General features: G+C 29.5%; 1 protein-coding gene across 1 annotated transcript in view; it reads left to right on the top strand.

Annotated features, from left to right (window-relative positions):
• Window positions 1–808: 808 nt before the first annotated feature.
• LOC136080645 (PIN2/TERF1-interacting telomerase inhibitor 1-like) overlaps window positions 809–25,411 on the top strand; it is a 46,677-nt gene continuing 22,074 nt past the window's right edge. The window contains exons 1-3 of the mRNA XM_065797571.1: window positions 809–966; window positions 1,203–1,325; window positions 17,129–17,212. Of these exons, the coding sequence (XP_065653643.1) occupies window positions 894–966; window positions 1,203–1,325; window positions 17,129–17,212 (280 nt within the window). The 5' untranslated portion in view covers window positions 809–893. The remainder of the gene's footprint in view (window positions 967–1,202; window positions 1,326–17,128; window positions 17,213–25,411) is intronic.

Below are 25,411 nucleotides of genomic sequence, written 5' to 3'. Positions count from 1 at the left end.
ATAAAAATTTCGAAGTCAGTTTAAAAAACTCTTTTTGAAAATTGAATTAAACAACTTTGTTTTATAATTTCATTATAAAATAACAATTTATAGCTGTGGTTTGAGCGCTTCCTTAAGAAGCAAGAGAACCAGGTTTCGAAAAGAGCTTTGAGCAAGTTTCTGCAATCAGTAAGGAAGGAGACATAAACTTCCTATTTAAATGCTCTTCTGCGGTGCTCTGTGGTGCACCTTAAACAAAAGTAATAACAGCAAAAAAACATTAGAAATAACTAGTTTTCATAATTTTTGATGTTAAATTCGTGATATGGCGTTATGTTATTGAAATGTGTTATTTGGGTGTTAAATTTGTAATAATGCGATGTGTTACTGGAAAGTTAAGTTTGTAGTATTGCGTTTCATATAGTGACTGAATTTATGGAAAAAATGTTTCATATAGTGACTGAATTTATGGAACGGAAAAAATGTTTCATATAGTGACTGAATTTATGGAAAACTTGGTCAAACCTGCTGTTCTCAGTTGAAACAAAATATTGAATGTTAGTTTTTATCTTTAATATTAAATTTTTTTTACAGAATAAAAAAATAAAAAAAGTTTATTTGTAGCAAAATATGATTGTTTAAAGCTGAAGTGACCGAATTTTGGCGATTTTACGTTATGACCACTGATCTCTATAATAACTATTTTTAATAATATATTATTAATAATTATTAATATAAAATAACATATTAATAAGTTATTATAGAGGTCAATAGTTGTGATCCGCAAAATATACTAAAATGATTTTTCAGACTTTGATGGGTCTATTATGGTACACTGTGGTCCGGTGTGATCTGGTATACACTGATTCACGGCGTATTTTTATTTGTCTGAATTTTTGTTTCTTCATTTCAAAATGAGCATGTTGGCTGAAGTGAAATCAAAACAAAAATGGAGCGATGATCCTAGAAATACAAGATGGGCAAACGGTATGTACAATATTGGTTTATTGCCTATTAGTACCGTTATTTGTCGGTATAAAATTTTAATATAGAAAATAAGGTATTATAAGTTTATACTGTAAATTTTAAGTTAAAGACTTTTACTACTACACTTTATTTTTCTTCATATTTCTTATTTAATATCTAACTTTAATAAACTATAATATTGTGTTTTTTCATATTTATATTAATTTAGTTACTTCAAACTAGTTTAACTTTTTTAGACAAAACAAAATTTGGTTATACAATGCTTACTAAAATGGGATGGAGTGAAGGAAAAGGTTTGGGCCAAAATCTTTCTGGAGAAGCAACGCATATTAAAGTCAAAAAAAGAATTAATAACTCAGGTGTTCTATTCTTTATAATTATTTATTCTAAATTATTTTTAAATTAAAGTTTTACAGGTTTTCGAATGTGTTGTGATTTTTATAGAAACAATATTAGCGAAATTATTTAAATGATATGCTCGTTTATGATTAAATTATTTTTCGAGTTAACTTTAAAAAGCCTGGGCTATTGACACTAAAAAGCAAAACTGTTTTAAGAAAACGCATCAGTCTTTGATTGATCTCTGACCCTAACCATAATCCTGTACCAAATTATGTACTTTTATTTAAGCCAATCCATATTTGTCAGTTGATATATGTGCATTTAATTGTACCAATATCTATTTGTCAGTCCATGTATGTACATCTGAATTAAATTTAAATAAATTTTACTTATTTTACAAAAATAAAAACCAGGTGCATGTAAAAACATATTAAATTCTAAATGAATCATCTCTAATATAAAAACAGTCTTATTTTGCTAAAAAAAATCTCATTTTGCTACCTAAATTTTTACTATCTGAATATTGTGGTAACATGAAACTTTGAGTTGCAATATTAAACTATATTATAAACATTAGCATTTAGTTAATTCCTGGTACTGCAGGTGACAGTAACATATATACTATATAGCTTCAGTTAATACAAAGACACTCTATAGGATCACTTTTTAGAGTAATAAGAGGAGATGATATTTGTTTTGATAAAGTAAGAAATTGAGATTTCAGTCCAATCAGTTAGTTGCTTAAAAAAATTTGATTTATCATCATCAAAAATAGTTGCAATACCTAGTTTATTTGGACTATATTGTTGTTGTAAATTTGAAACCACCATTTTTGAAAAATGCTTAAAAAACCAGAAATGTCATTCCGTTCTGGAAAATAACCTTTAAAACTTGCAATGTTGTTTTTAAAATTAAAATATTTTTTTTAAATAATTAAATTCAGATTTGTCCGATAACTTCCACATTATCCGTTATGTATATATATATATATATATATATATATATATATATATATATATATATATATATATATATATATATAGAGAGAGAGAGAGAGAGAGAGAGAGAGAGAGAGAGAGAGAGAGAGAGAGAGAGAGAGAGAGAGAGAGAGAGAGAGAGAGAGAGAGAGAGAGAGAGAGAGAGAGAGAGAGAGAGAGAGATTGTTGCATTTGGGAGTATGGAAGGAAAAAAATGATTCTTATGCCAACAAATATGTCACTTTTAATTACTTTTGACTTTCGTCCAACATTTGCGTGTTGTCAGAAAGTTTAAACCATTAATTTAATTACAAATTATTTGTTTTTTAAAAAAACCGCAAAAGCACAAATTTAATTGACCAGAATGTTTTTAAAACATTCTGAATGTTTTTAATAATATAAACAATGTTTTTATTTTTTGAATAAAATGTTTTTATTTATTTTTTTTAATAAAATCTTTCTATTTTTTTTTATTTTTACTGTAAATCATGCACGGTGTGTTGCTTCATGGACTCATGGACAAATCTCAGTGGTGTACACTGGATTTTTAGATGTTTGAGTTTTGACACTTACAGGCATTGTGCAAACTCCAAAATTTTGTATGTTTATGCTTATATCAAAAAAGAATGTTTTGCACAGAATTGGGGTGATTGGAGCTTGGGAACAAAAAAACCCTAATTTTTGGGCCCACCCAGCCCTTAACGTGGGAGCAACAAGTTTATAAAATGATTTCTTTAGTATTTTTATCTAAGTTCATATTCATCAACAAATTTCAGGTTTCATGCAATAATCTCTTTGTGTTCAGTTTTTATGGCCCTGCAATGTTTCATCTTGTGATCAGTTTTTATGGCCCTGCAATATCTCATCTTGTGATCTTAGTGTTGATGGTTATCTTCCTCTAACTCGTAAAGACTCCAATAGTCACATGCTTGGCCTCGGCATTTACATTCGTAAGAAATCACCCATTTGTCGTGAAACTAGGTTTGAATCCACAGACTATTCTTTCATGTGCTTTCGTTTAGTACCACTTCACTCTATTGCCTTTCTCTTTGTTCTATATCGCTCTCCTTCATCTCAAGACTGCACTCTTTTTGACATTATTTCTGATCATATTGACCAAGCCCTCTCTCTTTATCCATCAGCTAATATAGTTGTTGTCGGTGACTTTAATGCTCACCACTCTGAATGGCTTGGCTCTAGTGTCAGTGATTCAGCAGGCATTAAAGCCCACGACTTTTGCCTTTCTCAATCCCTAACTCAAATAGTCAACTTTCCAACTCGCTTTCCAGACAACTGCACTTTTTTTGACAACTGATCCTAGTCAGTGCTCAGTTTCTCCACATTCACCCTTAGGTGCTTCTGATCACAGTTTGATCTCTCTAAAACTAATATCTCATTCTTCTTCATCACCTGAATCCCCCTATTATCGAACCTCTTACAACTACAGTAAAGCTGACTGGGATTCTTTCCGTGATTTTCTTCGTGATGGCCCTTGGGTAGAAATCTTTTGTCTTCCTGTCGACAAATGTGCTTCTTACATAACTTCGTGGATTCAGGCTGGCATGGAATCTTTTATTCCCTCTCGACGATTCCAGGTCAAGCCTCACTCTCCTCCATGATTTTCTTCACACTGTGCTGCTGCGATTGCCAATCGAAACCGTTACTTCCATATTTATCAGCAAAACAATTCTCCAGAAAAAAGACGTCTGTTTATTACTGCTAGAAACAATTGTAAAAAGGTTTTGTCTAACGCCAAAACCCGCTATTCTCAGTTCATGAAATCTCGTATCTCATCTCAAAAATTAGGCTCTCGTGACTTCTGGAGAATCTTTAATAATATCAATAATAAGGGCACATCTATAATTCCACTTCTCTTGTATGGTTCAGACTTTGTCACCTCACCTAAAGACAAAGCCGAATTGTTTGCTAAAAACTTTTCATCAATATTATCTCTTGATTCCACTAGTTGCGTTCTACCTGATATTGCCAACAAACAGGTTGATCCATTGCTTGACATTCATATCACTCCAGCATCTGTATCTAAAGTGATTACCTGCCTAGACTTTTCTACAGCTTGTGGCCCAGACAACATACCTGTTATTGTCTTGCAGAAGTATTCTCCGGAGCTGTCATCTATACTCTCAAAACTATTCAACAAGAGCTTATCAGAGTCTTGCTTTCCAGCCTGCTGGAAAGCGGCATCTGTTATCCCTATCTCCAAAAATTCTGGAGAGCGATCAGATTCGTCTAACTACCGTCCCATAAGTCTTCTTCCTATCATAAGCAAGGTTTTTGAATATTTAATTAACAAACACTTAATTTCTTATCTTGAATCTAATAACTTACTTTCTGACCATCAATATGGATTTCGATCTTCTCGTTCTACAGCTGATTTGATAACAGTAATAACTGACAGGTTTTATCATGCATTAGATAAAGGTGGAGAAGTTAAGGCCATCATTCTTGATATTTCAAAAGCTTTTGATAAAGTTGGCATGCTGGTCTTCTCCATAAGCTTTCTTCTTATGGTGTATCCGACAACATCTTTAAGATCATTGAATCCTTCCTTTCCAATTGTAGCATAAAAGTTGTCCTCGATGGACAACACTCTTCTTCTTATTCTGTAACTTCTGAGTTTCCTCAAGGTTCTATCCTTGGTCCTATACACTTTTTAATTTACATTAATGATCTTCCAGTTATTCTCACATCTAAGGTGGCATTGTTTGCTGATGATACTACCATTTATTCTTGTCGTGATAAGAAATATATGGAAACCATATATCAAATCAGTTGCAAAATTAGCATCTGCTAAGGTTGCATCGCTTTATCGAGTTCGTCACTTTCTTACCTTGGATTCTATTCTCTATCTCTATAAATCTCAAATCTGGCCTTGTATGGAATACTGTTGCCATATCTGGGGCAGATCTTCTAATGATGCCCTTTCTCTTTTAGACAAGGTACAAAAATGCATTGTAAACATTGTTGGACCTGCTCTTGCAGTCGACCTCCAACCATTATCACATTGTCGTAATGTTGTTTCTCTTTCTCTTTTCTACAAATACTATAATGGGCACTGCTCTAAAGAGCTAGTGTCTCTTGTGCCTTCTACTATAATTCATTCTCGTGTTACTCGTCATTCAATCAAGTGTCATCCTTTTTCTGTGACTGTTCCTAAGTGCTCCAAAAATGCTTATTCGTCTAGTTTTTTTCCTCGAACATCAGCTCTTTGGAATTCGCTTCCTTCATCTTGCTTTCCTGATTCATATAATTTGCAATCTTTTAAGTCGCCCATCAATCGTTATCTTGCTCTACAATCTTCATGTTTTCTCTTTCAGTAACTTCCAACTTTAATTAGTGGCTGCTTGCAGCCTTGTTGGAAGCAAAGATGTTAAAAAAAAAAAATGTTTACAGCCCCCTCAAGTTGAGGGGGTTAAAACTTTTTATGGTCATAGTTTTTGAAAAAAAAGAAATTATTACATGAAATTTGAAATCTGTTGATGAATATGAATTTAGATGAAAAAAGTAAAGAAATTATTTTATAAACTCGTTGCTCCCACGTTAAGGGCTGGGTAAGCCCAAAAATTAGGGTTTTTTTGTTCCCAAGCTCCAATCACCCTAATTCTTTGCAAAACATTCTTTTTTGATATAAGAATAAACATACAAAAGTTTGGAGTTTGCACAATGCCTGTAAGTGTCAAAGCTCAAACATTTCAAAATCCAGTGTACACCACTGTATCTTATAGCCTGACACGCAACAGAGTGCTGCTACATCAACTGACAAATAGTCTGACTTGCAACGGAGTGTTGCTACATCGACTATCTTATAGCCTGACTCGCAAGGGAGTGCTGCTACATCGGCTAAAGGGGCAGGCAGTCAATCAAGTAATAAAAAAATTCCGATCTTGCAATTTAATTTTTACTTTTTGTCAACAAAATATGGAAAAACTTTCTGACAATAAGTTAGGGATTATATATATATATATATATATATATGTGTGTGTGTGTGTGTGTGTGTGTGTGTGTGTGTGTGTGTGTGTGTGTGTGTGTTGTGTGTGTGTGTGTGTGTGTGTGTGTGTGTGTGTGTGTGTGTGTGTGTGTGTGTGTGTCTATATATATATATATATATATATATATATATATATATATATATACATATATATATATATATATATATATATATATATATACATATATATATATATATATATATATATATATATATATATATATATATACATATATATATATATATATATATATATATATATATATATATATATATATATATATATATATATATATATATATATATATATATATATATATATATAAAGTTAAAACAATAGATTGAATTAACACAATAATAATTGAAATAACATAATTTGTAAATGATATTGTTATTTCTTGAAACTAATCATTAATATAGTGATAAAAATAAGCAGTCAGTGCATTTCAAAAAGTAGACAAAAATAAATAGAGCTGAACTATTAACAATACTGTGAAGCCGTAAGACTTTGTTATTTGCAGACAAACAGTAACAGTGTTTTGTGTATATATATGTATATATATATATATATATATATATATATATATATATATATATATATATATATATATATGTGTGTGTGTGTGTGTGTGTGTGTGTGTGTGTGTGTGTGGCAATTGTATATAATCCACATAAAAGATGGCTTTCATATAAAAGATGGTATATGTTGTTATTTTTCTATTAGTAGTGTTTCATTAAGGATATACTAATGGCGCTACAAGTAGGATCCAGTTTGACTTAAGATGATCCAGACAATGCAGAAGCATGAATTAGATGCTTTTCAGCTTCCACACGATTAAAGAAATTAAAAGATGAGATAAAAAGTAGCTATGAGACAGCAGATTTATTTCTGGCAAAAGCAGGCATTGAAAATATATATATATATATATATATATATATATATAGAGAGAGAGAGAGAGAGAGAGAGAGAGAGAGAGAGAGAGAGGCACTAAAAAGGATTTAATTTATGATGTATGTAGAAGAATTAGAAAATATGATGTTCAATGGTATTAAAACTGTTGTTATGTCCCATTTGAGATCTCAAAAATGACTAATCACTACTAAAAGAGTTTGATTTTTAGTATTATAATATCAAAGGAATGAATGGGCACAAAGATTACTTGAAGCTTAACGATTTGCAATTTCGAAAAATTAGGAAAAGATAGCCAAAGTGTGGAAGATGATTTAATTCTTATGATATTGATTAATGGGCTCCAATATTCTGATTATAGAATTAAAGCTCTAGAAATGCTACAGAGTGGAGAGTCGCCTAAATTAGCAGCATGTGTTGATTTTGTCAGGCAACCTGAACAAATATCTTCTTTTAGTATACAAAGCAACATTGAAAAAAATGTAGACCTCCTTTCAGTTAGTTGTATCAATGAAAATAAATAAAATGAAACTAAATGCCCAGTATTTGGAAAAAGTTGAAAAAAATTTGGAAAGTTAAACCACTTTAAAAATGTATGCAAAGCAAAATGTATGAAAGAAAAGTAGAGGAAATAGAGAAAGACAATGCTAGTGTATATTTGAATTACATGTATGATACAAACTCAGAGATCTATTTACAGGGTTATTCATTTTTATATGCGCGTCTATTCATTTTTATATGTGTGTTTATTCATTCTTGTATGCGCATTTATTCAATCTTATATGCCCATTTATTCAATCTTATATGCGCATTTATTCATTCTTATATGTGCATTTATTCATTCTTATATGCGTGTTTATTCATTCTTATATGCGTGTTTATTCATTATTATATGCGCGTTTATAGGCGAGTCAACCACCCATAAAATCTCTAATATAATTTACATAGACAATAAATAGGCTTTTATGTGTTTATATAGATTTATTCAAAATATAAATTAGGTTGTTGCCACTGCTATTTATTTAAAAATGGTTGCCGAGCCAGCGCTGGCCAGCTAGCTATTTATGCATATGATTGTAAAATGGAATTAAATTAAGCTCTGTAGTATCCATAATCTTTAGGTTTCCTGATTACCCCAACCGTATTTCAAGCCCTTTCTCCCTGTTTGTAAGTATGCTTTAAAGAAGAAGAAAAATTCTTCTATTGGATTAAGCTGTGGCGTGTATGCTGGCATATACTTAATAGCTATGCTATGAGAGGCTATTGTTTGCTTAAGCATTCATTTTGTACTTTCATTGTAGTAATGAAAGTACAAAATGAATCTGCATTCCAGCCTCCAGTTTTTATTTCATAAGGCAGCACTCCCATTGTTGAAACAGCACAAATCAAACTAACACTCTTGTCACAATTTGCAGACAACTGTAAAATTGCTAGCGCACCTCTTAGCAAATAACCATATGTGCTGTTAGTGTGCAAATTAAATCCAGTTTCATCCAAATAAATGTTTTTCATTTGAAATTCCTTTAACTTTGCTTGAAATGCGTAGTGTGTATCAATAACTGGTGTTGTGTTTTGTTCTACTGGCACATGCACAACACACTTTCTTGATAAATCTAAGCGTTTGAGTTTTCTTGAAATAGTAACCTGAGACATACTGAAGCTTGCTGCAAAAAGATTTCCTTTTATTGCTTCTTGCGTACAAAGATCGTTTTCTTGTATGCATAGTTCAATAATATTTTTTATTTGAGCGTTTTTAGGTCTTTTACCTCATTTTTTATCAGAAAATGACTTGAATGCAGTCATGTCGTTGAATTCCCCTCGGTTAAACTTAACAATAAGATTTTAAAATGTGCATAGATAAATTAAGAGAAGTGGAAATGCTTGTTGTAGATTCATTTCTTTTAACTAAATGCTTAAGCATTTTAATGTGCTATTTTCTAACATTTTTCCTTGTTTTATGATTTGCACAGCTATTTTCTCTTCCATCCATAGGGTAAATATTTGAGTATTAATGATAATTTAAATAATTAAATTTAAATCTAGATAAATGAATATTTAGATAAATAATAATTTAATCAATCAATAAATATAATAATAAAATTAAACAAAGATCTAATACTAAATTGAATTAACCATCTTTAAATGTAAAAAGTTGTCGTCTTAAGCATTTTTAACCTCATTTACCAGGTTAAAAATACTTAAGACCAAATTTGTTTTGAAAAAAATGTAATTGTGGCAAGAATGTTAGCTTGATTTGTGCTGTTTCAACAATGAGAGTCCTGCCTTATGAAGTAAAAACTGGAATGCAGATTCATTTTGTACTTTAATTACTACACTGTTGGCATCAACGATTAGGAATGCAGATGTGGAAGCGTTGGTGTTTGTTATGGACAACTGTAAATTCCACTGGAGTCTTTCTGTTAGACAAACACTAGCCTCTCATGGCATAGCTATTAAGTATCTGCCAGCATACACGCCACAGCTTAATCCAATAAACAAATTTTTTCTTCTTCTTTAAAGCATACTTACAAACTGGGAGAAAGGCTTCAAAATGCGGATGGGGTAATTAGGAAACTTAAAAATAATATGGGTACTACAGAGTTTAACTTAATTCTATTTTACAACCATATGCGCAGTTACATAAATCATAAATCCAGTGCTATTTATTTTTAAATAAATAGCAGTGGCAACAACCTAGTTTATATTTTAAATAAATCTATATAAAAACATAAAAGCTTATATAAAAGTTTATATAAAATTATATTAGAGATTTTATGGGTGGTTGATTCACCTATAAACGCACATATAAGAATGAATAAATGCGCATATAAGAATGAATAAATGCGCATATAAGAATGAATAAACACGCATATGAAAATGAATAACCCTGTAAAAATAAATGATTAGAATTTAAAAATGCAAGTTTTAACCGGAAATCAGGTCACAATCATTTTTTAACTAAAATTTTTGGAACTAATGTTATAACTAAAACCTAAATTACAAAAATGTTATCTCTGACTGAAACAATTGTTTAAGTCTTTAATTTTGGTGAATTTGAGGCAACTTTGAAAAATGAATCTAAAATGAATATTATACAAATTATTGTTGCAGACAGTGCAAAGAATCATAGCACAGTCTGCAACAATTTAATTGACATGAATGTATTAAATATTATTGCAACAAACTAAGTTAATAGTATAGAACCTATTGTTCATCAATGTTTAATTAGTTGCAAAGCAAATATACTGTTAAAAATGGCATGCAACCAGCTTTTTTTGAATCTCTGGCTCTTCCTATTAACATAAAACCAACTTAATGAAATGATACAGCAAAGGTTCCTCCTGGTGGAAGCAAATGAGCTTTACCACTTGTGGTTGTTAGAAAAACAGATGGAGGTTTATGCATATGTGTGGATTACAAAATAGGTGTTAGCCAAAAGGTATGCTCAGATTCATATCCTACTTCATACTGCGATCTTTATCAGATGCTGAGTCTAGATATTCTAATATAAAGAGAGAACCCTTGACTGTTGTATTGTCTACTCACAGAGCTAGGCATTTTTTGTTGGGTAGGAAGTTTAAGTTGATACCAGATCACAGAACATTAGAGTTTATATTTGATGGTAATAAAGAACTTCCTAAACTGACATCTGTTAGAATTTTAAGATAAGTCTTACAAATAATGGCATTTGACTACGATATCAGCTATAAAAAAAGAGAAAAAATTCCTCATGTGGATGCATTATTAAAATTGTCTTTTTTTCCACAAGATGAAGAAAAGTACCAAATATCTTGCTAATAATAAAGAAAAGACAATCAGTCTTTTCTTTACTATTAGCAAGGTATTTGAGTCTTTAATCAACAAATATTTAACATCACATCTTGAGTCTAATAATTTACTCTCTAACAATCAATACAGATTTTGATGTTCTGTTTATATTGCTGGCTTGCTAACTACTGTAACTGGAAGATTCTATCATGCATTAGATGGGGGCAATGCAATCCAAGGGTTTTTGATCTTAGGGTTTCCAAAACGCCGCATTTATAAAAAAACACGGTTTCGGTTTTAATTTTAAAAAAAACTGTGGTTAACCGTGGTTTTTGGTTTTTCTTGTTAAATACAAAAACTTATGTAAGTTTATCTTGCATTATTTATTAAAAAAGCTATTTAAACAAAGTGTATTAACATTATGTTTATATTTCGAAATAAAACTTTCAATAACTTATTTTTATTGTTAAAAAAATTTTAAGAAGACTAAAGATTTCAATGAATCATCAGATAATCGTGATCTGATTTTTGTGCAGAAACAAGTGCAGCTTGAAAAAACGTGTTCGACATCTATTGAGATGGGCGTTATAGAAAATATCGCATTTTTTCAAGATTTTCTGTTCTTTTGCCCGTACTTCGGTACAACAAAAACTCTTGCCTAAGCCATTTGAATTGATCAGTAGATTTAGTGTGATGCTATCTTTATTGAGAAGTGCGTTTAATTCATCCTTAAGAGAATCAGGTGAACTTTCCTATGTTGTACGTTGTACTTAATGCTTCAGCTAGAAGCAGGGCCGTCCCAAATAGATTTTAATGGGGGGGGGGAGGTTAGGTATCTTTTTTTTGCCGATTAAAGCCAAAAAAAATTTTTTTGCCAAATAACTTACGTAAAAAAAAAGTCCTCGTCTGCCAATTATAGATCCATTTTGCTGACTCCAGTGTCCAATTTGCCGACTAATAAAATTTGTAGGGGGGGCTAGACACCCCCCTTGGGACAGCCCTGGCTGGTAGTGGTTCCTTATCATTAGAAGTAAATCCAAAAAGCCTAAACGCATATTTTCCAGCAAAATTTAAAGTATTTTTTAATGCCACAACTGAAGGATCTTTTAGGTACCGTAACAACTGCATAACATTTCCGTTAATTCTTTCATCGACGCACTTTTTTAAATTTAAATGCAATAAAGATGCGATTTCTGTATTCATAGCAAATAGTTTTGCAAGCGTGAATTCAAGAACAGTATCTGCTGTCGATAATGTTGCATCTTCTCTGCTAAGGAATTCACTGCTAGTTTTGCTAGCTCTAATGGTATGTAATGAAGTTAAACGGTATGTAATGAAGTTAATGACTCAAAATCTAGCTTGCTGATTACATTATTTAATTCAGTAAATGTCTGGAATAAACATTTATTAGTTTTTAACAAACGCGCAGTCATTGAAAAAAGTGAATTTTAACAAACATTAAGATGCAGTTTGATTTCTTTACCAAATTCTACAGTAACTATCTTCTGAAAAATTTGATAACAAACTGATGACATTTTTTTTGAATTTCACTACTTTTCGTGCATTCATCAAAATTTAAGGGAAGTCAACATTAATCTTATTATTTACAGATTCAAAACTAAAATTATCATTGTAAATTCCATGTTCATCCTCTTCTGAATCACTGTCCGTTTCCTTTGGAACTGGTATGTTTGTGTCTTATTTTTTCTTGTATAACATGTCCCATACACCAAGATGAGCAAAACTTATCAACGATGTCCATTAACTGTAAGAGCTTCACTACCTTTTTATCAGAAAAATCATAATGGATTAAATTCATCACAGTTTTCGGACTTTTAGGAGAATGATTTCCTCTTTGTTGAATCAATGAGGAAATAAATTTGTTGTTAGTTAGCATATTAATCAAAGCACCGTCTGTGGCTAGATCAGCTACTATTTCTTTAAAGTTTGTTTTTTGTAAATAGATCATGATTTTTTTTTTTTTTTCTGGTGGTGAGTTTGAGCTGCTGCTTGATTCTCTAGTCGATGGGCTATTAATAGCAATTCCATGACGCAAAATATGATTCTGCAAAGTAGTCGTGGATCCACCGGAGCATGTAATAACAGAACCGGATTTATTACAGATGCCTTCAACATCTCCTGAATTTAGAATTTTACGCCGGGCAGCAATTTTTCAAACTGATGTCATGATTTATCTGGAAGATGTATTTTTAAAATGTATTTTCCTCAAATATATTTTCAAAAAATTAAATAATTGATAGAAGCATTATCATAAATTATTTTTAGTACATACCTATACATTAATATTTTGTTAAACCAAAATAAACACTAAAAATATCTGTATGTTTTTTAAAAGAATAAAAATCTTCAATATAAAGAATAGGTCATTCTATTTGAGTATTCGAATACTTTATATTTGAATATATTTGCGTGTTTTATACAATATTTGGGCTTTTTTTTTTGGAATACTTGAGTAGTTATGAAAATGAAAAGACATGTTAAGCTTTCCAGCAAAATACAATCTAGATAATAAAATAAAAATTTAATTACTTACAAATTTGATTTTTTTATACCTTTCTATAATAAATAAACATTTAAAAGATATTATACAAAAAAACAGCCAAAACTGTTTTTGAAAACCGACGGTTTTCATTTATATTGGTTTTTACCAAAAACTGCGGTTTTCTGTTATTGGTTAAAACCGATTGGAAACCTTATTTGATCTTGATATATCAAAAACTTTCGATAAAGTTTAGTATTCTGGTTTTCTCCATAAGCTTGCTTTATATAGTGTATCTGGGATAAATTTTGAGATAATCAAATAATTTCTTTTTAACCACAATATTAAAGTTATCTTTGTAGGCCAACACTCCTTTATTTCTAGTAACATCTGGGGTATCTCATGGATCTCTCCTTGGTCCTGTATTGTTTTTTACCTACATTAATGATCTTTCTGACAATATTACTTCTAAAGTGGCTCCATTTACTGACAACTCAACTTTATACACTCCTGCCTTGAAAAAAGTCTTTCGATCACTAAGAATATGCAGCTGATCTTGAATCTGATCTCACTTCTGTAACCAGCCTGGGACTTGCTTAGAATTTTAACTCCAACAAAGTTTAGAAATTTTATTAATTAGAATAGTTTTATTAACTTCGTTTTATTTTAAACGTGTTTTATGTTTTTAATGTTATAAATTTTATATTAACCCAAGCTTTTTAAATTGACAAAACAAGTATTGTTTCATTGTTGTTTTGTATAACTTTTTACAATAACAGTTTAAAACCCTTTAAAAATAATATGTATTTTATTATCAGTATGAACGGGGTTTTAAATAGTTTTTTATAACTGTTTAAAGTAGTTTGAATTTTGTATTTTATAAATATTTGTGTTTTTTCTTTTACTTTTTAAGTATCATGTTAAGTAAAAATAATTACAAGAAGTAATATTCTAATAGTTATTAACTATTTAGCATTACATTAAAACAGCAGCAATTATAACTTTAGCTGTAAATTAAAACACAAATAGAAACTATTTTAAACCCCACCAAATGAGATCATTATGAAATATTATTTAAATATGAGAGATATTATTGTTCAACGCATTTAAAAGCCGTTTTGTTTTTAATGTTTTTATTACTTATCAACAACCTCGACCTCTTTACAAAAAAAATTGTTCGCTATATATGTAGCATTTAAAAATACAACTTGTGATTCTTGTCAACAATTAATGATTGTTATACAAAAGGTTATAATAATAAAAATATACGTGTGACTTTTGTTTGTCAATAATTAGCAAAGCTAATTATTGACGCACATTAAAATCACAACAATTATGTTTAAAAAATAGCAATTACAAACTAATGTACAAAAGATGCAATTTTGTACCGCAAAGTGGCGGCAGGGAGGATGGGGATTTCAAACAAAAAAGTTAATGCAATTAGATTTTTTTGCAATATTTCAAGCCCTGCTGATGAGAAAATATAATTTAAACATTTTTAAATTGGTGTTGTTAACACCATGTCAAAATCCACAAGTGAGTGATATTAAGTTAAACATTATTATTACAGATCATTTAAAAGTCAGATTTTTTCACTTTTCCATCTAGAATAAAGAAATAATAAGAACATATGCAAGGCAACGGTCAAAAATCTGCAATATAGTCATCTGTTTGTTGTAACAGTTAAAACATACTAAACATTCTCAACAAGTATTTTTACTGCATGCTTGGCATACTCTTTTGCTAATTGAATTACATTTATAGGCTTTTTGGCTTTGCTCACTTATTATTACAACTTTTTGATGTCATTAAGAACTTTAACTATTCCTAAATATAAATTTTATATTGATGTTTAAAATATTGAACGTCATTTTATCACGTTAAACACATTTACAGTAAACACATAAAATTTTAAAAGTAAAACTGTTTGCATTTTAATGTTTAGACATATTCCTATTCTATCGAAATGCTTTATTTTTTTCAACTTAATTGTTTTTATCATTTTTAAAAGTATCAGCATGAAATGTAGTTTTTAAAGCTTGATGCTAATGCTGCTGGTTAGCTTATTAGGCTGTTAGTTGCACATTGTTTTAACTTTCTGTAATTTTGTTTTTAAGGGGTTTTTTTCTAACAACTTCTTAGGCTCCTGTTCCCTTCTAGTCTCTTTTATCCATGTTTTACATACATAAATCATGACAGTCTGGATTCAAATTAAATACTTTTTTGTTTGTCTTATATTATGTATATATACTAATGTGGTTTGAAATATTTTTTAAATATTTAAAAACTGATGCAATTAAAACTATTAATATCACATGTTTCAACTTTTACTTTTTCTCCATAAAATTTAAATGGATTATTTACTCAAGCCAAAACAAATCTGTCTGCAAATTACATTCTTTTGTTTAAGAATCATTCAAGGAAACCCATTATATTATAAAATTTATGTAAACATTTTACTGTTAAACACTTTTTACTAAAAATGATATTCTCAGATTTAAAAAAAGTGTTGATCATTACACTTTTTATAAAACAATTTTTTTTTTTTTTGAACTTAAAAGAAGTTTGACTAAAAAAATAATATAATTTATAAATTATAAAATTGGAATTTCAATAACTTTTTTAAATATTAAAAAATTTTTTTTCTAACAATTGTTAAAAACAAGTTTATCTAAAAAATCTAGAAACCAAATATATTCTTTTATTTTTAATAGTATTACAAATAATTTTCGGAATTTAGTAAAAAATTATACACATCAATAAGATTTTCTAATTGTCGAATAAAAAATACTTCGATATTTAAAAAAAAAGTAATTACACTATGAAGTCATAAACTGAAACCGTGGTTTCAGTATATAAGTTAAGCATTATTATTACATTATCAAGTCTGTAGATTGCAGTTAGCTTAGAATAAAACAGCAGTTTTAGTTTTATTGACATACATTTATATTGAGTTACAGTCAAAAAAATTAAGCCTAAAGGTTTTTTTTTAAACGTTTTCTTTAATATGAACACAATTTGTCTCAGCAGTTGGGAATCCTTTTAAAATATTTTTTATTATTAAATTAAAAAATTTTTTGTGTATTAGTTGACTTTATTATAAGTTGCATATTGGAAACATTTTCAGTATTTAACAATTTTGGTAAACAAATTAGGAGTTTCGATAATCAAATAAATAGGTTCATCTAGAATAGATGTATTACATACTAGACTTATGTCTTGACATGCCCTCAACTCTAATTGACCAGCTTTACAAAATTATTTGAACACCTTCTGTTATAATGTAGACTTCCTAACAGACTCGAGATATTATATTAACCCTAAACTCCAAAACACAAACCTTGTAAAACAGCTGCGGGAGAGGGGGGGAGAGAGAACAAGGCCGCTATGCAGAGAAACAAGTTAAGTGTGATACTTCTAGAAGTGTAAGTTGGATTTGAACCTCAAATCTCTTGTTTGTGAACTGAGTGTTCTACTACTATTCTACTTTCACATTTGTAATTATAGATAAATATGATTATACTCATTTTTTATAAAATTTATTTTGCTCTGTTTTTATTCAAATCATTAAGAGTTAGTGAAAAACTTAAAATTTTCTTCTACATTTTAATTTTTTTTTAAATTTTATGCCTTAATAAAATAAAAAAGTTATGTGTTAGGAATTGGTTTAAAAAAGCCATCAGACGATGAATGGATTTCTCAACAAGATGATTTTAACGCTCTGCTAATTCAGCTGAATCAAGGTATGACTTTATACTGCATGAGTGTGTGTGCATGTTAATATATATATATATATATATATATATATATATATATATATATATATATATATATATATATATATATATATATATATATATATATATGTATATATATATGTATATATATATGTATATATATATGTATATATATATGTATATATATTTATATATATATATATATATATATATATATATATGTATATATATATGTATATATATATACGTATATATATATACGTATATATATATACGTATATATATTTATATATATATATATATATATTAGGGATATGACTTTTTTGCAACCTACTAGGCCTGTATCGTAATTCAATGAACTTTTATGTAAAAAGAACGAATAGATGTTTCATTTTGACATATTTTGAAAAAAGATCACCCCAAAACCAAAAAATCGAATTTTCAATAGGTACACTTTTGTACAGTAAATGAATATTAAAGGCTGAAGATGTTGTAAGAGTCATACTCTTGTTGTTATTTTATTTATTTATGCAACATGTACTGTGATATAACAAAAAACATTATGTGATATATAATTATACAAGTATTACAAAATTAACAGTATCAAAGCGTCTAGTACAACAATATACATAACTGTCTGTGTCTATAGGCCTACTGTGTTTAGTACATGGGTCACATGATGCTCACGTCTCATAAAGAGTCTAGCGCTTATTACTTAGAATGAATCGAAGTTGCAGTTTGTCTTTCTTTCTGCAGGAAGCATACAGGTCTTGCATCACCTTGATTGCACGTTCAGCTATCTGATTACTTCGTGGTATGTCGATGACGGATGGCTCTTTCTTCCAGTGATTTTTGAATGACTGCAATGCCTTTTTGTAAGGCTTCAATACATCAGATAAATTCTTGAAGTCATTGTCATAGTACTTTTGACTACTAAACCAATGTTCTGCCCACTCATATGAAATGAACCTGCAAACCTTCTCCAAATTCTTTCTCGCTTCAGGCATAAGAATGAACGCCAGAATGGCGAGAATGGCTCTTGAGTTCCATCTGGCATTGCTCATATTAGGAATGTTCTGAAAGTGAATCAGAGGGAAGTTTCTTTGTTCTTCATAGAACCTAAACACTCTTGTTAAATGGTACAAAAACTTCATATCGTCTCTCCACCCTGATTTATCAAGAATTTCTACAGTTCCATTCACAAACTTATCCTTCAGTTCATCATACTTATTCAACAGTTCAGACACAAATGGGTATTCAATGTTTGGAGATTTGGTATCACCCCCAAGTTCTTCGTCCATCACCAGACGGAGAATCCTGTCTAGTACGTGATGCTGACAACCGATAAATTGTGGTATTGTGACACCCTTTAATTTAAACATACGTTGCAACTTCACAACAACTCCATTTCTCTTCCCAGTATTGACGTTTGTTGTATCAGTAATGATCATCTTAATTGAATTCCACAAATTGTATTCATCAATAAGTTTGGCAATTTTTTCAGCAACAGTTTCAGCTTTGCCATCTTTTAAACGCAGTGCATCAAGTTTCACGTCAGTTCTTTCATTCTGAAGTACAACTACCTGATATTCCTTATCATCTATTCGTTTGCCGTCAAAGTGTAAGGACCACTATTCCATTTTAAGTTGTTGTATCATTTCTTTTTTTAATTTACCTGCCTCTTTGAATATGGACTTGTAAATTGCTGATTGACTTGGAGTTGGAATATCAATACCTTGTTGTGATAATACATTGCATATTTTAGCAGCTTTCTTTGTGGAAACTCCACTTGATGTAACCATACTTACAGCAAATTTACTTTTGTAGTGCTTTCTAGTTTTTTTCTGAGTGTCCTCATCATCGTCTTTATCACCGTCGTCGTCTTCATCATCTTCACTCTTACTTTTGCAGTTTTCAGATTCAGTACCACTGTCTGTGGTAGACAGGACTTGTGATGTGGAAGGTATTGCTGTTCCAGATTGGACTTTCCTTCTCTTGGAAGGGTGAATGGTTTCTTTACTTGCCACTTGTCCTGTTGAGTACCCCACCTGTCCTTTACTTTCTTTTTGTAGGTGGTATAGACGTTTATCTTCCGAGGATAACCACTGGCCATTCACTTTCGTGATGTCAAATAATGCATTGAGAACATCATATTTTCCACGCTTGACACATTCATCATAGACCTTCAGCACCTTCATAAGCTTTGCTCTTATCACTTGATCAGACACACGTGGAAAATTCAGTTTATTGTCCCACAATTTTGTAATTTCCTTAGAAATTTGGTCTATTCGTTCTTTTCTTCCTTTAACATATGCTCCGAGAAACTGGTATCTTCCTACGATCTGCAATTGAAGTGGTATTCTGGATTTTTCATCGAGTGAATGTTCTTCTACAGCCACGCTTCCTCTTCTTCTGTGTGACTCTTGAAATCTCACCAAATTTTTAGTCCAAGTCTTCTTGTTCTTTGTTACTGTGGTATGACTTTTCTTGTGAGACATCATATAATATTGTTACGACTTGACGGATAGCTGAGCGTAAATATCCGTTTAATAAAGTCGTTTAATTAATAAAATACTTTAACTGTATAGTAATCCAATTATAGTTCGATAATCCAGTCAATGTTGATAACAGTTCGATAATCCAGTCTGTATCCTAACGATAATGCTACAACTACTTATACTTCGTACACTTACAGCGTCTTTAGTTCGCTACAGTAGTTCCTTATTAGCTCAGTTACACGCAGAGTACTTCATAGAACTATTCACATTATCAACACTGAGCTCTGACAGCAGCTCGCTTATATAATTATTTAGAGCTTCCGGAATGTTCTACTAAGTTCTATAATCTTCTACAGTCTGTTACAGTTGTCTATATCACCGTGGTAACACAATGACGTCATCACATAACAATTCCAAGTATTTGCCGGCACACGGCCGTTTCGTTGCCATGGTAACGTGTGGCGTTATATTTATAAATTCATAACAAAATAATGAAATAAATAGAATTAAGCTGAGAATTAAGCTTAAGATTAAAACATCGGTCAAAAATGAATGTATAAAAATGGTAAATCAAATTTTTATTTTGGGGGTGACCTTTTTTTGTTGCAGAAAGCTATTTGGGCCTTTTTTCATGATTTTAGGTAAAAGTTCATCGATTTATGATACAGGAAACATTTTATTTGAAAAAAAATTAAAAAGTCATATCCCTAATATATATATATATATATATATATATATATATATATATATATATATATATATATATATATATATATATATATATATATATATATATATATATATATATATATATATATATATATATATATATAAATTAGTAAAAGCACTTTTCTAGTTTTTTTCTTTAACAAATTGTTTCTCCATCAGTAGGTTCATCAGGAAGAATGTCTAAACATCAAAAAATTCAAATTATAGAAAAAAAAATTTACAGGAAGTTGAGAATTAAGTAATAACTAATATATTTTGCAACCAGGAAGTTGCATTTACTACATTAAAAAATAAAAAGTTAATCATGAAAAGAATTCTTTAGAAATAAGATAATTTTAGTCTGGTCATTTGTTCTTATAATTTTTTAAAAGGTACTTATTTTTTATGTCTGCATTTTGAAATTAATTCAGAATTTTTTTGTTTAGTAAATTTTCTTGATTAAAATGAGTAATAATTTTAAATTTTTCTTGTAAATATAGTATACATTTTTTGGAAATGTTATTATTGGCAGGCGCAGTTTTTAGAATAGACCAGTTTAATTTAAATTTAATATTTTTTTCTTTTAGTTGCCAAATATATTTTGACAGCATAGTCAAAATATATTTGGCAACTAAAAGAAAAAAATATTAAATTTAAATTTGGCAACTAATATATTTTGAGTATTTTTTATGTTTGAAAGGTTGTTTGTGGTTGGCATAACGTTTTTTCCATTCACCCTCAGTTAAGCCAATATATTGTTTATCAGGGATGTTTTGTGAGGAAACAATGCATTTCTAAATAATGTTTTTTGATAAGCATTTGCATTCATAAGGCAGTCAATTTTTTGCTTGCAATTACAATATTCAATTTTTTTTCTTTAAAAATTTTTTATTAACCAATGCAAAATTATGGCCTTTTATAATTCCTTCAATATTTTTTGTACAGCTATAGCTTACTTTAATAGTGTTTCTGTTAAAAATTTTGTGCAATTTCTTAGAGGGAGGGAAATGTTTGTCTACTAATTTTAAAAATGCTTTTCCAATATTTATTGAAACATTTTTGCTGTAGAGAGGGTTGAACTAAATTATATTTTTATTTTGCTTTTTTGCAATTATTGTTTCAAATTTTTGCTCAAAATTTTTAAATCCACTTTTTTTAAAAGCATTCATTAGAAGAGTTTTGGTTTAGTCTATTGTTAATTGAAATAGGAATTTGTTTTCTGATTTGAAGGGGGTAGTTTGAATTTATATTAATATACAATAATTCATCATTAGGTTTTTTATAAAGCCTTTAAGAATTTTCCAAGAGGTAAAATGTGACATCACAATTTTTAAGTTAATGTTTATTTCAATTTAGAAGTCAATGTTTTTGAAAATTTTTATATTTTTTCTGATTTTGTCAAGTTGAGGCCCTAATTTTTTTTGCATTATTATTAAACCATCATCGTGATACAACCCTAATTAATTATAATGAACTATTTTAGCACGTGTATATAGACACATACATATATACATATATATGTGTATATACATATATACATATATATGTGTATATATTTATATATATACATACATACATATATATATATATATATATATATATATATATATATATATATATATATATATATATATATATATATATATATATATATAATTAATTAATTAGTAAAAAACACTTATCTAACTTTTATCTTCTACTCGGAGTTTCACCATTGCTGGATCATCAGGAAGAGTTACTAAATCTCAAAAAAAATTCAATTTATAGAAAAAAATATTTTACAGGAAGTTATAAATTATTATAAAAAATTTTTAATTACTATATTTTTTTGTTAACGGGAAGTTACAGAAAGTAATTATGAAATAATTTTCTTTGGAATGGGGATAGTTTAATTTGGTCATTTGTTTTTATAATTTTTTAAGAGGTATTTATTTTCGTGCCTACATTTAGAAATTAATTCAGATTTTTTATTTAATAAATTTTCTTGATTCAAATGAGTAATTATTTCAAATTTTTCTTGCAAACATACCCATATATATATATATATATATATGGGTAATTCCATGTCAAATCATCCAAAAAAATCAAAAAATGTCACCCTATGTTTGGGATTTTGCTAATTTTTTTATATGTTATATGGTTTATGAAAATTAAGAAAATTTGAAATTTGGAACCTCCAACCCCTTACGGTTCTTGAGATATTTAGGTTTCAATTTTCTTATTTATGCTGACTCAGCATTTTTTGCAAAATGTATTTTTGTCATTAAATAGCAATAATTAATGGACGAAATAAGGTATCATTCTGAAATTTGGTACATAGACAATCTTCCATATGGCGGATACAAATATTAAATTAAAAAAAATTTTAGACCACGTTAAGTACATGTAAATTGAATAATAATGGCATTTATTTTGGGGTATTTTGACGGTCAAATTTGTGATGTCACCTTGATAATTTTTTTTTAGGCATTACTATAACTTACAATATAGGTATCAAACTTCACTATTAATTAAAAATATATTATTGCATTTTTTGACTTTTCTAAATTCAGCCTTTCAAGTAAAGCTTATATAAATGCTGAGTCAGCATAAAATTTATTGCTAACTTATTAATGAAAAAATTAGCTATATCTTAATTTCTGGTTGTAAAAAGTTCATTTTCAAAGTCATTTTGAAGGCAATAATAGATGTATATAAATATATATTCTAAATTTTTTGTACCTGGGGTAGGCCCCCCCCCCCGCCCTCCCAAAAAAAACGAAAATTTTCCTAATTTTGTAAAAAGTTATTTTTAAAGTCATTTTGAGAGCAATGATAAATTTTTAGGTATTTATAAATATTTAATGGGGTAGGCTTCCCCCTCACCCGCCCTACCACGAAAAATATATATATATTTTGCTAATTTTGTTATACCAATAAAATAAGGATTGCTTTCTTAAAATTTTTCCATCAAGCTTTTGGATGCCAGCTAGGTTGGGGGTCGCAATTAGGCATATTACCAAATCTTTCCAAAAATGTTTTAATGAAAATATATAAAGACAAGTTACCAAGAGATTTTTATTTGTGTGGCCAAATTGTGCTAATTACACATACAATTATATTGTAACTATATTTAAAAAAATTATATGCAAGTATAAAAATAATGACGCAATAGAAACTTTTTCTAAAAATCTTGATTTTTTTGTTCAATAATTTTTGCCAACTCAATTTCTGAAATTTTGTATACACGACCATTTGTTGTAGATGGCGGATCAATGGTACATAAAATATGATTTGATGGGACCCAACACATATCTTATCGTGCAGGCCAAGAAAAACTTGGACTGGGACCATGTGGGTGCATAAATTGAATTTTATAATCTCCTTCTCCTTCATCTTTTTTGTTTATAATTCCAATCCACCAAAAGCTGTCATACATGCAAGCTACATAGTCCATATGATTATAAATAACTTGCTGCACAACCAGCTCATTTGGTATCTGCACAAGCTTAAATGTCTGAACATCAGTTTGTTGACTCATCCTTTTAAAAGAAATTGTATATTTATCAATTGGTATAAAATGGTGAAAGGATCTTGTTCCTGGCAAGGTTCTTCCCATAGTAAACCTTGGTTGCAATGATGATCGTACTTCATTTATTTCTATTTTATAAACTAAAATAAATTGAATGTTTTTTATATTGGTTACACAAAATTCAAACATCTTATCTACCTCCAAAATCTGTCCAGTCACTGTTCTTTTTAAACTAGCTTGTGCAGTTAATCGTTTTACTGTGCCGCCAATGCCATCACAAGCAGATTTACCATGGCTAGTAGCAAAAAAAACCCAAAAACCCAGCATCAATATCAAAGTCTTCTTTGTGATGACAAAGATTAATAAAGTTTTTAAAGTTTTTATATTGTGCTGCACATCCATCAGTGAAGTATTTAATATTACTAATCTGTAGAATGTTTGCCTTAATGTAATTGGTAATGAGCTGTTGTATTTTATATACAAAGTATACATCATGCTCAGCGTCATCAGAAAGGATGCAAAATGACTTTAATAGTAGTTTATCATTTGATTTATAGTAAATAATAATAGGGTGAAGTGTACATTTTGGTTTATTCCAATGGTAACTTTGCACCTCATCCTGAACAATAAATTGGAAGTTCTCTGCAAAGTCACCCAATACTATACACTCATTTTGATTTAATAACTCTTTACAGTCTTTGAGGTACTTGGCTTGACTTTTAGCTATAAGTGAATGAGATGTTAATTTATCTATTTTATTGCATATAAGGTCGATAACATCTTCAATATTAATTTTTTGATTGATCAGCGTAGTTCTATCTGTATGCTGCCATTGGTTAATTGTTATTTCTTTATCGCTGTTGTCAAACTTTGCTGTTAAGGATTCTTTTAAAGCAGCAATACCAATACCAATAAGCAGCATCGATGTAACATGCACTCTACATTATCCCTATTGCAAACAATCATTTCCATCAAATCTCTATAGTCTTTGTCAATTTTAAGAGCATCAGTTAACAACTTAACATTCTGATGATAGGTACAGACACAAACACAGTGGGTGCCAGACGAGTTTGTGGTTATACACCATCTAGGGCGAAGGCTGCAAAACTTAGAAAATCCGACGTTTAAGTTAGAATGTTGGAATTTAAATGCTACATATAGTTCCTTTAAATTAATCAATATTAGTCTTTTTTGCATGTGTTGCCTGTACCCTATACTCACAAAATCTTTTTTTCCAGGCAGCATTCGTGTGTACTCGTCACTTTGATAAAAGCTATGAACAAGATCAATGGTTGCGTGGGAAAGCGACTTTCCTTTTTTTGATGATGGTTTATGCAAAATTCCATGTTTTTTTTTAGCTTTTCTAGCTTCTCGTACTAGGTAATTAGATACATTAAAAAATTCTGCAGACTTTGCGAGTGACCATGATTCTGGAGTTAGTGTTAATATCTGAATTTTTGCGGCGTATGATGTCACATTTTTTATCTT

The sequence above is a fragment of the Hydra vulgaris genome, chromosome 05 (genome assembly GCF_038396675.1).
Source record: "Hydra vulgaris chromosome 05, alternate assembly HydraT2T_AEP".
Taxonomy (NCBI): Eukaryota; Metazoa; Cnidaria; class Hydrozoa; order Anthoathecata; family Hydridae; genus Hydra; species Hydra vulgaris.
The sequence above is the reverse complement of the archived record's forward strand: the minus strand, read 5'-3'. Positions and strand labels throughout refer to the sequence as shown.